Source organism: Enhydra lutris, unplaced genomic scaffold (assembly GCF_002288905.1).
Source record: "Enhydra lutris kenyoni isolate GAN:26980312 unplaced genomic scaffold, ASM228890v2 scaffoldscaffold87, whole genome shotgun sequence".
NCBI lineage: Eukaryota > Metazoa > Chordata > Mammalia > Carnivora > Mustelidae > Enhydra > Enhydra lutris.
The window spans coordinates 562,153-575,602 of record NW_019154171.1 but is presented as its reverse complement, the minus strand read 5'-3'; the positions used below and the strand labels follow the sequence as shown (position 1 = coordinate 575,602).

At 37.3% G+C, this 13,450-nt stretch overlaps 1 protein-coding gene across 1 annotated transcript in view; it reads right to left on the bottom strand.

The window, feature by feature from the left end:
• LOC111161922 (E3 ubiquitin-protein ligase HERC2) overlaps nucleotides 1-13,450 on the bottom strand; it is a 232,403-nt gene that overhangs the window by 82,399 nt on the left and 136,554 nt on the right. Inside the window, exons 46-52 of the mRNA XM_022525994.1 lie at nucleotides 12,245-12,512; nucleotides 11,972-12,108; nucleotides 11,405-11,503; nucleotides 9,389-9,557; nucleotides 9,161-9,286; nucleotides 7,430-7,538; nucleotides 7,157-7,296 (exon numbers count right to left, since the gene is read on the bottom strand). Coding sequence (XP_022381702.1) covers nucleotides 7,157-7,296; nucleotides 7,430-7,538; nucleotides 9,161-9,286; nucleotides 9,389-9,557; nucleotides 11,405-11,503; nucleotides 11,972-12,108; nucleotides 12,245-12,512 — 1,048 coding nt within the window. The remainder of the gene's footprint in view (nucleotides 1-7,156; nucleotides 7,297-7,429; nucleotides 7,539-9,160; nucleotides 9,287-9,388; nucleotides 9,558-11,404; nucleotides 11,504-11,971; nucleotides 12,109-12,244; nucleotides 12,513-13,450) is intronic.

The window sequence follows — 13,450 nt, the reverse complement described above, 5'->3', positions numbered from 1 at the left end:
GTGGGTTAAGCCTCTGCCTTCAGCACGGGTCATGATCCCAGGGTCCTGGGATCGAGCCCCACATTGGGCTCTCTGCTCAGCAGGGAGCCTGCTTCCCCCGCTCTCTCTGCCTGCCTCTCTGCCTACTTGTGATCTCTGTCAAATAAAATCTTTAAAAAAAAAAAATGCTGTTACAAATGCAAAGCAAAAACAAATCTGTAGAGTTTCTACTTCCATGAATGGCGAATCTGGAAATTCACCTAGCCTTCCCATTGAGGACAACTAGAAGAGGCAGACAAAACATTTAAAGATGAATAAATCTTGAAAGTATCAGAAATAACAAGATGGCAAAGAATTATGAGGCCAGAATCTGAAGAAAGCTAAGATGAATAAAGAGGTCCAGATGAGCAATGCCACATATCTGAGGCTACTCTTCCCTGATGGTAACTGTCAGCAAGAAAAGCCTTCCAAAAAAAAAGAAAACAAAAAAACAAAACAAAACAAACTACTTTGAAAGGCTGGGGGGGAGGGGGGACCAAGAACTGGAGTTCAGAGCCTACCAAAAGAGAAGGACAGAGCCATAAAAAACCCCATACTTTGGGTTGGGATCCCAATAGGAAAAACCTCAACAGGAAGGGTTAACTATGCAGTGCTGTTTTTACAGATTATAGCTTAGCATGGAATCATCTAAGTCAATGAAACTGGACTGAGATGAACCCAGATAATTACTTACCCCAACTACCTAGAAGACCAACCCTCCCTCCTCCAATCTCTGGAGAATAGTATCATCTTAGGCCTCAAATGGATTCAAGAAATAATTTTGTAAATATAATGTCTAGTACATAATGGCATATGAGAATAGAAAACATGACTAAAAAAAGTACCAGCAATAACAGACAATAGAAAAAGATCCACTGAGTCTCCAGATATTAGAGCTGTAATACACGTTCTAAAACCACCATACTTAGTTATGTTTGAAAAGATAAGACACTAAGTATTTCAGAAGAGAATTAGAAACTATTTTTAAAAACAGGAAGATTAAAGCTATTAAATATAGTAATTAAAATTAAGAATTCAATTGAATAGGTTTACTAGCAGACTAGACTCAGATGAAAAGAGAATTACTAAACAATATTTAGAATGAAAAACCAAGGAGCAAAAGCTTAGAAAACATAAATGAGAAGGTGAAAGACTTACAGGATACAGAGAAGGTCTGACACAGGTGAGAGAAGTTCCCAAAATAGAAGAGATAATAGGACACAGACAATATTGGAAGAAATACTGACTGACTGAAAAATTTCCAAAACTAGCAAAAGATATCAAGCCACAGATTTACAAAGTCCTGCTTTGAAAGTTGCTGAGAGTAGATCTTAAATATTCTTACTTACCCAACAAACACACACACACACACACACACACACACACACACAGGTAATTATGTGAGGTGATGGATTTGTTAACCAACCAACTAACCTCATTGTGGTAATTATTTTGCAATATATATATACCAAATCATTACACTGTACATCTTAAGCTTACACAATGTCATATGTCAATTAATAAAGAAAATAAAAATAACGAGTCCTGCTAACCCCAAAGAAGATAAATAAAAACACATTTCTATGCACATGTAAAATTTGTGTAAGATAAAAACAAAAAAAAAAAGTATCTCAAAAACAGACAGAGGAAATACAAAAATCGATTGGCTTTAATAGAACAATAACTATACTTACAGCTGACTTCAACAGAAATAAACTGAATTACAATGGAACACTATTTTTTAAAAAATATTTTATTTACTTATTTGACAGAGAGAGAGAGAGAGAGATCACAAGTAGGCAGAGAGGCAGGCAGAGAGAGGGGGAAGCAGGCTCCCTGCTGAGCAGAGAGCCCGATGCAGGGCTCTATCCCAGGACCCTGAGATCATGACCTGAGCTGAAGGCAGAGGCTTAACCCACTGAGCCACCCAGGTGCCCCTGTAACACTATTTTTAAAGAAAATTCCTGCCGAAAATATTTTTCTAAAATGAAGAAGAAATAAGACATTTCAGACACACAAAAATGTAATTCATAACCACAAAGACGCATTAAGGAAACTATTAAGGTATATTCTTTAGGTAAAAGAAAAATGATGACAGATAAAAAATGAAAGCTAGAGAAAAAAATGAAAAAGTATGTGAAAAAAACTAAATAAATACTGGCTATATACAATAGCAATACTATGTCTTATATGGTTAAAATGTGTATGTATAAAATTGTAAAACACAATAAAAACATGATAATTCTTTTTAAGTTTTTATTTATTTATTTGAGAGAGAGAGAGTGAGAGAGAGCATGAGAGGGGAGCAGGTCAGAGGGAGAAGCAGACTCCCAATGGAGCTGGGAGCCCCATGCGGGACTCGATCCTGCCACTCCAGGATCATGGCCTGAGCTGAAGGCAGTTGCTTAACCCACTGAGCCACCCAGGTGCCCTAAAAACATGATAATTTAAATCAGAATTGTGGAGACCAAGAAGAATTAAGGCCACCCCACCTCAGGTTTAGCCTTAGCATAAGTACAGCCATCTTAGCTCCGGCAGCCATCCCAGACCCCTGCGGCCAAGTGTTGAACTTTCCCCTACTTTACTTTAGTTCCAGAAACCCCCACCCTCCTTTAGTAAACAGGAAGCCCCACCCTGCTTTGGTTCCAGAAACCCCCACCCTGCTTTAGTAAAGGAATCCCCGCCCTGCTTTAGTAACAGGAACCCATAAATACCCCTGCCTTAACTAAGCTTGGGGTCCAAGTCCCTGCTCCGCTGAGTCCGGTATACTTGGTCCCAAGCATAAGCTTGTCAAATAAACCCTCATGTGATTGCATCGGTGTTGGCTCCTTGGTGGTCTCTCCAATGTGACTCCCGGGCATAACAGAATGAGGCTAGATAAAGTTAAAGGGATCTAAAGTCCTTGCATTGCTTAAGAGAGAGTAAAATTACTAAATAATATTAGATTTTGAGAAATCAAAATAGATTTTTTAATATTCTAACTACTAATACTAATATGTTGTGCACAACATATACAGTTATATAGATGAAATATATACTAAGAATGTGTGTAACTTTAAGCCAAAAAGGGGAGGGCAGGTGTTAATAAAAAAAAACATCAGTCCAAAGAAAGATAGAATATAGAAAGAGGAACAGAGAAGAGGAGGGACAAATAAAAAACACGGAGAAGTGGTCAATGTAAATAAAAATACAACAGCAATTGCCTTAAATACCTAAACGATCCATATAAAAGACAAACATCATCATATTGGAATTTTAAAAAACTATTTACAACTTATAAGAAATATATCAAAAATACAGGAACACAGAATGGATCAGAGTGAAAAGTCAGAAAAAGAGATACACCAAGAGGCGCCTGGGTGGCTCAATCTTTTAACTGTCCAACTCACTCTTGATTTTGGCTCAGGTCTCGATCTCAGGGTCCTGGAATTAAGCCCAGTGTCAGGCTCTGGGCTCAGCAGGGAGTCTGCTTCAGATTTTCTCTAATTCTCCCTCTGTCCCTCCCCCTTCACATGTGCTCCCTTCTCTTTCTCTGTTTCTCTCTCTCAAATAAATAAATCTTTAAAAATAGTAAATAAATAGAGATACACTAAGCAAACACTAACTTTGCCACAGAACTGCAATAGATATTTTTTTAGGTGCACATAAAACATTTATAAAATCCGATCACACACAAGTTTCAAAAACTGTCAAAGGTCAATCAGGATACATACTCTGAATACAATGCAGAAACCAGTAAAAATACTGAAATGTTTGAAAACTTGAAAACTATACAATACAAAATAATACCAAAAAATACAAAAAATAATAAAATACAAAAAATTCCATTATTTTTATATATAATTAAGTATATAATTAAAAAATAATTTAAAAACTACTTTGAAATAAATAATGAACTATCACTATACAGCAGTATTGCAGGATACAGATTAAGCCTTGCTTAAAAGCAAATCTAAAACTTTTTTAAGATTATATATTAGAAAAGACAGAGTGAGAAAATGAGATAAGCATTAATCTCAAGAAGATGAGGGAATCAACCTAAATCCAAATTCCACAGGAAAAAGAAAGAAATAATAAAGATATATGAGAAATGGCAAAAAAGCAAAAACTTGTCTCTTTGAAAAGACTAATTAAACTAGGGGCACCTGGGTGGCTCAGTGGGTTAAAGCCTCTACCTCCGGCTCAGGTCATGATCTCAGGGTCCTGGGATCGAGTCCCACATCGGGCTCTCTGCTAGGCAGGGAGCCTGCTTCCTCCTCTCTCTCTCTCTCTGCTTGTGATCTCTCTCTGTCAAATAAATAAAATCTTAAAAAAAATAAAATAAATAAAAAAAATAAACCCACAGCTAACCTTATACTCAATAGTGAAAGAGTAAAAGCTTTTCCCCTACATTCAGGAGCAAGACAAGGATGCCCACCCTTTCTACTTCTATTCCACTTAGTCCTGGAAGAACTAGCTAAAGCAGGAAAAAGTAATATAAGGCATCCAAATTTGAGAAGCAAAACCATCTTGATTCATAGATAATGTGATCTTATATGTGGAAAACCCAAAGGAAACCACACACAAAAAAACTGTAGGAGACAATATATAAAACTCAGCCAAGCTGCTGGATATTAATTCAACATACAAAATGTGTTCAAAGTATAGTGTATATTTCCATATACTAGCAACAAACATTCCAAAAGGGAAATTAAGAATTCCATTTAATATGGCATAAAAAAGGGGTGCCTGGGTGGCTCAGATGGTTAAGTGTCTGCCTTCAGCTCAGGTCATGATCCCCACGTCCTGGGATAGAGCCCAGCTTTGGGCTCCCTGCTCAGTGGGGAGCCTGCTTCTCCCTCTCCTTGCAGCTCCCCTTGCTTGTGCTCTCTCTCTGTCAAATAAATAAATAAATAAAATCTTTACAATAAAAAGTATGGCATAAAAAATACTTAGAAATAAATTTAATCAAGAAGCCACAGGACTTGAATACTGAAAAATCAAAAAACATTGCTGAATGAAAAATTGCTGAAAGGTCTAAGTAAACAGAAAACACGTCCCTTGTGCATGGACTGGAAAACTTAGTATTATTAAAATGACAATTATGCCCAAATCAATACACAAATTTAGTGTAATTCCTATAAAACAACTGCTTACCAAAGTACAAAAATTGATCCCCACATTTATATTGAATTTCAAAGGATACCAAATAGTCAAATCAATCTTGTAAAACAAGAACACATCTGGAGGATTCACACTTCCCAATACCAAAACTTACTAGAAAGCTAACATAATCACAATGTATGGTTTACTACTGAAATGAGGATAGGCAAATAGACAAATAGAACAGAACCAGGAGCCTAAAAATAAACTCTCACATCAAAGGTCAACTGATTTTCAAAAAGGGTGCCAAGACTATTCATTGGTGAAAGGACAGTCTTTTCGATAAGTAGTGATGGGAAACTGGATGCACACATGTAAAAGAATGAAATTGAACTCTTAACTATACCATGTACAAAAATTAACTCAAAATGGATCAAAACCTAAGTTCAAGAGCTAAAACTATACCCTCTTAGAAAGAAAAACAGGTGCTAGACTTCAGGACTTTTGAGTTAGCAATGTACACCGAAAGCAAATACGTCACCAAATGCACAGGCAACAAAAGAAACAATAGATTAAATGGACTTCATTAAAATTAAAAACTTATGCATCATTGAATCCCATCAAGAAAGTGAAAAGACAACCCAAAGAATGGGATGAGGTATTTGCAAATCTCCTGATAGGGTTCAATTTGCAGAATATTTAAAAATTCTTTTTTTCTTTTTTTTTTTTAAGATTTTATTCATTCCTTTGAGAGACAGTGCACATGAGAGAGCACAAGCCCAAGGAGCAGCAGACTCCCCACTGAGTGGGGGCAGGAGGTGAGGAAGAGGACATGACAGGTGACCTAAGCCAGCCAAAGGCAGGTAAGTAAGTGAGCCACCCAAGGCGCCTCTTAAGGAATTTCTAAGACTCAACATCAAAAGTTTAAAAATGGGCAAAGGACTTTAAAAGACATATCCCCCCAAAAGATACACAAATGGCCAAAATGACATGAAAAGAGGTTCAATGTCATTTGTCATTAGGGAAACTGAAATGAAAATCACAAGATAATACTTCTCACCCATTAGAATGACTGAAATTTTAAAAAAATGAAACATAACAAGAGTTGGTGAGGACATGGGGAAATTGAAACCCTTATATACTGCTCGTGGGAGTGCTCGCTTTGGCAGCACATATACTGCTGGTGGGAATATAAAATGTTTTCCACTGTGGAAAACATTTTGGAGTTTCCTCAAAGAACTACCAGATGACCCCATAATTTCACTCCCAATTTTAAAAATAAGAACTCAAACAGATCTGTACACCAATGTTCACACTAACATTATTCATAATAGCTGAAAGGTAGAAATGATCCAAATGTCCATTAATAGATGAATAAACAATATGTGGTATATATGAAGTATTACTCAGCCATTAAAAAAAAAATGAAGTTCTGGCACATGCTACCACCTGGAAAAAACCCTGGAAACATAATCCTAAGTAAAATAAGCCAGACACAAAAAGGAGAATTTTGGTTCCACCTATACGTGGTACCTGGTGTCATCAAATTCAAGGAGACAGGAAGCCGATTCCCAGGGACTGGGGGGCGGGAAGAATGGGGAATTATCACTTAATGGTACAGAGTTTCTGTTTGGAGTGGTGAAAAGTTTTGGAAATAGTGGAGATGGCTGTGCAACATTCTCTGAATTGTATACTTGAAAGAGATTAAAATGGCAAATTTTATGTTGTACATATTCTGCCACAATAAAGATATACATCTATCCAATGCCACACTCCATGCAACAAAACATTAGTTTCTTGAGACCCTTTTAATGTTATTTATGGAAATACAAGCAAACAAACCCCGTTATTCTAGTTCCTGTAGTCCCTCATTGCTTGAAAAAGAAAGATAGCAAGTTTTCAAGTATGTGCACCTCTCTTCTTTCACTGCATATACTGTGCAGTTTTCACCACATGAAGATGAACTTTAAAGAGCAAACTAAATAACACACGTGTGCACAATAATGATTTCATTAATAATATTTTAATGAAAATGAGCATAACCATTAAATCATACCTGGTTCATTTATTCTGCCAAATGTATGCCTAGTGTTGTGTTTTCTGGTCTTGAAACATGTTTCACAAAAATCAAAGTCATCACAGTTTCTGCATTTGAATCTAGATCCATTGATAGGAAACATCTGACAGCCATCACACCTATTTGTAAAACAACCATTGGGTTGACAAGAAAAAGATAATGTCATTTATTAAATTAAGGCAATTTATTAAATTTAATTCCAAAGAAAACTATTCCTCCCAAACAAATCCAGCAATATGAAAATTAACTCACGTAACCCCAGGATGAACACTAGGCACCAACTCCATTTCTGACAATAGCCCAGTCCAGTGAGACTGCTGAGGAAAGTCGACAATGACATCTTTTCCATTTGCACTGAAAGCTAGGACACAATAGAAATTGCTGAAACATCTTGGTCGCCAATAAAAACCTACTGTTAAAATTTAAACTATACCTAATCATGTGATAATTATACTGTAGCTATTTATGTTTTTCAAAGAATGCTTCTCTTTGAGAGACACATACTAAGATACTTATGGATGAACAAACACATGATGTATTTTGATTAGCAAAATAATCAAGGGAGGGAATCATGGATGAAACAACTTTGGCCAGGGGTTGACAACTATTACAGCCAGGTGATGGACACAATGAGGTTCATTATGCTATATTCCCTACCCTTGGATATGTTTGAAATTTTCCACAATAAGTTTGTTTCTTTGATTTTAATTACATCAAGTCAAAAACTCCATTTAGTATCTTAGGAAATACAATTCACAATAATAATGTTAAAAGATCTCTTGTCCTTTGGTGAGAATACTTTGCTACTCAGACATTAAATTCTGAACCAAGTTCTTATTTTTAAAATTTATCTGTGTTTTGACTTACAAAGCTTTTAAGAACTTCTTAAGTAAAGAAAAATGTTAAACTAAAGTAAAATGTTAAATAAACTATTTGTTCTTACGTAACCTGAGACATTCTAACACTCCCACACACTGGGGAAGCACCACCATTATAGCCATTTCTAATCTAAGCTCTTCAATAGTAACAGAGTTTTGTATAAGGTTCAAACATAAACGAAACAGATCTCTTTATGGCCTTAAAAGACTTTAAAGATAAAATAAAATCACATGCATTTTTAATTACTTCTCATGCAATTGTTAAAATGGACATAGGATACCTTTTAAAGTATACCATGTGTTTGATTTGAAATCTCAATAATATCACTTTAAATATAAACTGAAAAGAATTTTATGTTTCCAGTCCTTAACTCACATCATTTGCACATTTCCATTTCTTAAATTTAGTCCTAAATTTTATTATAGCAGAGAGAGAGAGAGAGAGAAATAGTCCCCAACTGAGGGAGTTGGCCAGACACTCACATACAGGCCGTTTGGCAGAATGACAAAACAAGTTTACACAACACCAACACAAACAAGTTTCCCCTGTAACTGTGATAAATCAAGACAAAAGCAAAACCACTCTTTAGTCAGTCTGATCAAGTTCAAATCTAATCCAAACCACAAACACAACCAGACACCCTCCCCAACCCCCCACTTCTCGCATCCTGGTTAGTATGAACAACTGCTTCCTTGCCAATCATTAACTCCATCCTGGCTCCATTTTTTTCCTGTTTTATAGATTAATATTTATTAAGACACCCATTCTTAGAATTATCCCACTCCTTTGAACCCTTCCCAAAATATCCAACACAAACCCCATTCATTGTCCTTTGTTATACCCACTTATGTAGACACCCCATTTTCCAGGGCATGCATCCTCCTCAGTGGTAATGAGTTAATAAACCTGACTCTGTTCAACTACAGGTGTGTTGCTGGTCTAGAGAGCACTGACAAGCAAAAAAAAAAAAAAAAAAAAGCTATTCATATATCATAGACTTTCTTCATACTTGTTTTTCTTGCCCTTGAATGAAAAAAAAATCACTTTATTACATTAGTTGATGAAAAACTAACATCTGGAATTTTGCTGTATGGATTATATTACCTTTCACAACCCCCACACTTTGATGAGTCACAGATCCCCACTTGTATTTTGGTGTGGTGACTGAGGCTTTGACACGAACTTTATCACCAATCTTTATGTGAGAAGGAGAACTTGGTGGAGGGTAGCCTAGAGATTACAATAATAAGTGAACCATAGTTAGTATTTATTCCTGAGAACTCTGTCTCTACTTAAGAAAAAGCAAAAGAACTTACTTAAGAATGTGCTCACCTATAAGTTCCACATGAATATACCTAACCCAGTAGGTGCCTCCTTTCTGCTGCCAATCACACTGCACATTAAGGTCATGTAGTCCATCTCTATCCAATTTGATAACTTTGCCCACATCTCCTTCACACACTTCTTCATATGTTCGACAGCATCTAACCATCATTCCTACCTAAGATTAAAATTAAAATAAAAATCCAATCCAGTGTATATGAAATGAACAACTCTTAAGTAGCACTATTCTAAGAAAGGATTTCCTTTAGCACCCAGAGTATACTCTCAAAATCATTTTATACTAAATGAAACCAGGGCTTTTTAGAAAACTGGCTGGCTCAACGTCTGGGGCAAAAAACACATAAGATGCACATGGATTAACTTATGCCATAAAGCAAGGGAGCTCTCAAAGATCAAAGTGTTCACTCAAAAGAACAACCTGATCACTAGGAATAATGGCTGAAACACATCAAATACATATCAGCCAATAAATTCATCTCAATGATAACAAGCAAAGTTTTTTGGTCACCTTTGTAAGGTCCATGGCACCAATTCACCATTCTGAAAATTGATAAAGCAAAACAGAAATAAAAATAAAACAAGCACTTATTCTGCCTTTCCTATATACACTGTATTATAAAGAGTAACTAGAGTTGATTTAAAGAGTTCTTCCAAGAATAAACCCCAGCTAATAAATTTGGAAGGCATGACAAAGTTAGAAAACCACTACTGCGCAAGCCCTCGTGATGACACGAATGACTATCAAAGCACCAAAATGAACAACAGAAACTCTTTAACAGATGGAAATAGACTAACATGACCTAACCAACAACACTGCATGCTGGTCCATATGATGCATTCATGCCTAAGATAATGCCTGAGTCCAACAGCTTCCCCTAACCCCACCAAACCTTATCCTGACTTTACAGGAAACGCAGAGGAAGGAGCAAGATGTGATCCAACCAAGTTTAGCCACAAATAAATGACATGAAAAAGGAAAAAAAAAAAAAGGAGGGGAAAACTGTTCCAGGTTAAAAGACACTTCAGAAAGACATCACCCAAATTTAAGGTGTATGACCTTGATTGTATCCAAATTCACAAACATTAACTGTCTTAAAAAGCAATTTCTGAGGGGCGCCTGGGTGGCTCAGTGGGTTAAGCCGCTGCCTTTGGCTCGGGTCATGATCTCAGGGTCCTGGGATTGAGCCCCGCATCGGGCTCTCTGCTCAGCAGGGAGCCTGCTTCCTCCTCTCTCTCTGCCTGCCTCTCTGGCTGCTTATGATCTCTCTGTCAGATAAATAAATAAAATCTTAAAAAAAAAAAAAAAAAAAAAAGCAATTTCTGAGAAAACAGGAAATCTGAGCAAGCTCTGGATATAAGATGGTATTACGGAATTATTGTTTATTTTGTTACCTAATGTTAGGTAATAGTAATGTTGTTATGTTAAAAATAAATCCTTTATCAGGGTGCCTGGCTGGCACACCCAGTAAAGCATGCGACTCTTGATCTTGGAGTTCAAGCCCACACTAGGCATATAACTTACTTTAAAAAAACAATAAAGACAAATCCTTTATCTATTAGGAATACATTCTGACATATTTACAGATGAAATGAGATGATGTCTGGGATTTTCTCTGGGATTTTCTCTGAAGTATACTAATCAGAAAAGAATTAAAACAAGAAAGCATTTAAGATGTATGAAGGACTACATAAAGCCTAACAAGATTTTAAAAATTACGTGGCAGTAAGAATGATGTAAGAAAAACAAGCAAAAATAGATTTTCTGAAGTATCCTAAATGCGGATAATTGAGAAGCACATGTCTCTGTGCCACATCATTATGGACAAACCACCTTTTCCTCTCTAGCTCTGGTACCCCTTGTTCATTTTCCGTTCCTTTGTCCTCTTTGGTCCAGTGACAGTGGCCTCCCTGCTGTGCCCTCCCCCACCAGGCTTCTGACTTTCTAAGATGCTCGAACACTGCTGACTAGAAACCTGAGCAAAGCTCCAGGCTTTATTTACTCACCTGAATATTCTCTCTCACATACACAGCATAATCATCATTACTCAAGAAATCAGCTCGTTTTTTGTATGTCTGGCTCTCTGTTACAACAGCACCAGTAGACTACAAAAGATAAATATATTTTTTAAAAACTGTGAGCCAGATAAACCTACTTAAAAAGAAGTATGTGAAATCTTAAATATTAAAAAATAAAGTCTGAAATATTATGCTGTATTTTCACTATAAAATTTTTCATTTTAAAAATATTTTAAAATACAGTAAACAGAATGAATATGAAAAGATAAAAAAAAATTTCTGAGACATTTCTAAATTAATCCCATGAAATGATTTACTTAAATCAGAAAGTCACTGTGTCATATAAAACATGTCTACCCAATATCATTAGGTGTTGGAACAAGGGTCTGCTTTAAAGCTAAAGTAATTAAGGCACAGAAAACCCAGTCAGCACTTAGCAGCTTCATTATGTGCATGGCCAAACCGCAGAGAGGCCCCATGGGATAGTACACAGGAAACCCAGAGCACAGATCAGGTTGACACAAGAGGTGGGGTAACCACATAGGAGGCACTGACCACAGCATAGGCCGAGTCGTCCACATCCTCCACCACCTCCTCATCTGAACATTCTTCAGACCCTGTGTCTACATCTGAGAGATCTGTGACCTGCACATCAGCATGGTCCAGCAGCCACCCAACCAAGGCCTCCACACCTACAAGCAAGCACAGATAGCACACCCACAGTGAGGATCCACAGCATCAGCCTGCCTGCAGGCTGCTGCTGTTGCCATTCCAAGGTAAACCTACAAACAAATGTGTGTGAAGCACCCACAAAAGAAAACAAGATACCTGGCAAGCCAGCAGCATTCCCAGAGGCACCGGTGAGTGACTTCAGTGCAAACTCTATGTTCCTTCTAGGAAATCCCATTTCCATAAGCTGAACCACAATAGGCAGAGCAGGGGCAGGTGACTGTTTGCGCTTCTTTGCTCTGACAGGGCGAACATGCTGCACAGGGACAGGTGTTGTGGCCTCACTGGAGCTACAGTCTTCAAACACTGGGCTTGACGGGTGAGTAGACTCCACAGCCAAACACTGACATACAGCCAGAGCTGCAGCCTGGACAAATGAGAGTAGAGCTGGGAGGTTTATAAAAGTCAAAAGACTGGGGTGCCTGGCTGGCTCAATTGGTAGAGCATGCAGTTCTGGATCTTGGGGTTGTGAGTTCAAGCCCCACCTTGGGTGTAGAGCCTACTATAAGAAAATAGATAAAAAATATTTTTTAAGAAAAGTCAAGATACTTAAGCAGCCTGAGAAAATGGAAATTACAAGCTTCTGCTATGAAATGCAGTACAGAAGTATAGCAAACTCAGACTTACATGTGTTATTTTTAAATGAATGGATCAAACTGTTAACAAACAACAAAGACAACTTTCATAGTTAATGCAACAGAAAGACGTGATGGTCAAATAACTCCTGCTTCAGCATACACGGTGTCCAGTAAATTAGCCAATTATCAGTGCCCATTAAAGAAAACTTCACAGCCACTCTGTTAGGAAACAAGGTGAGCAAATTAAATGCAGAGTGAGTGGGGCTGGATGGGAAGGGAGGAGTCCCTTCCATGCCCATGACCAGGCAGCGTCCACACTCTCTTGTTCTTTTCCTCTTTTCCTCTGTAAGATAAGCCAGAGATGACATGGGATTCTCTCATGAACCATCAAGTCAACTCTCAACAATTCACAGGTAAAAGAACCACTCTGAGAGTTAAACACGGTATAAAAAATAAGGTAAATAAAAAATACGGGGAAACAGATTACAATCAATCAATGAACATATGCATTGCTGGGGTCTATAGTTGGGACTCCCTATCTCCAGCACACATAACTCTTTCCCTGAACTACCTGAAACTCGCTGCTCCTCATCTCCAGTTACTCTCATAGGGCCTAGGATTTGCTATATATATATTTTTTTAAACTGAGCATGTGAGGAAGAAATTTAGAAGAAATCGAGGACTCCCTTAAGCCTTTCAGTGCTTAGGAAGTGTCAAAAACCAAAGG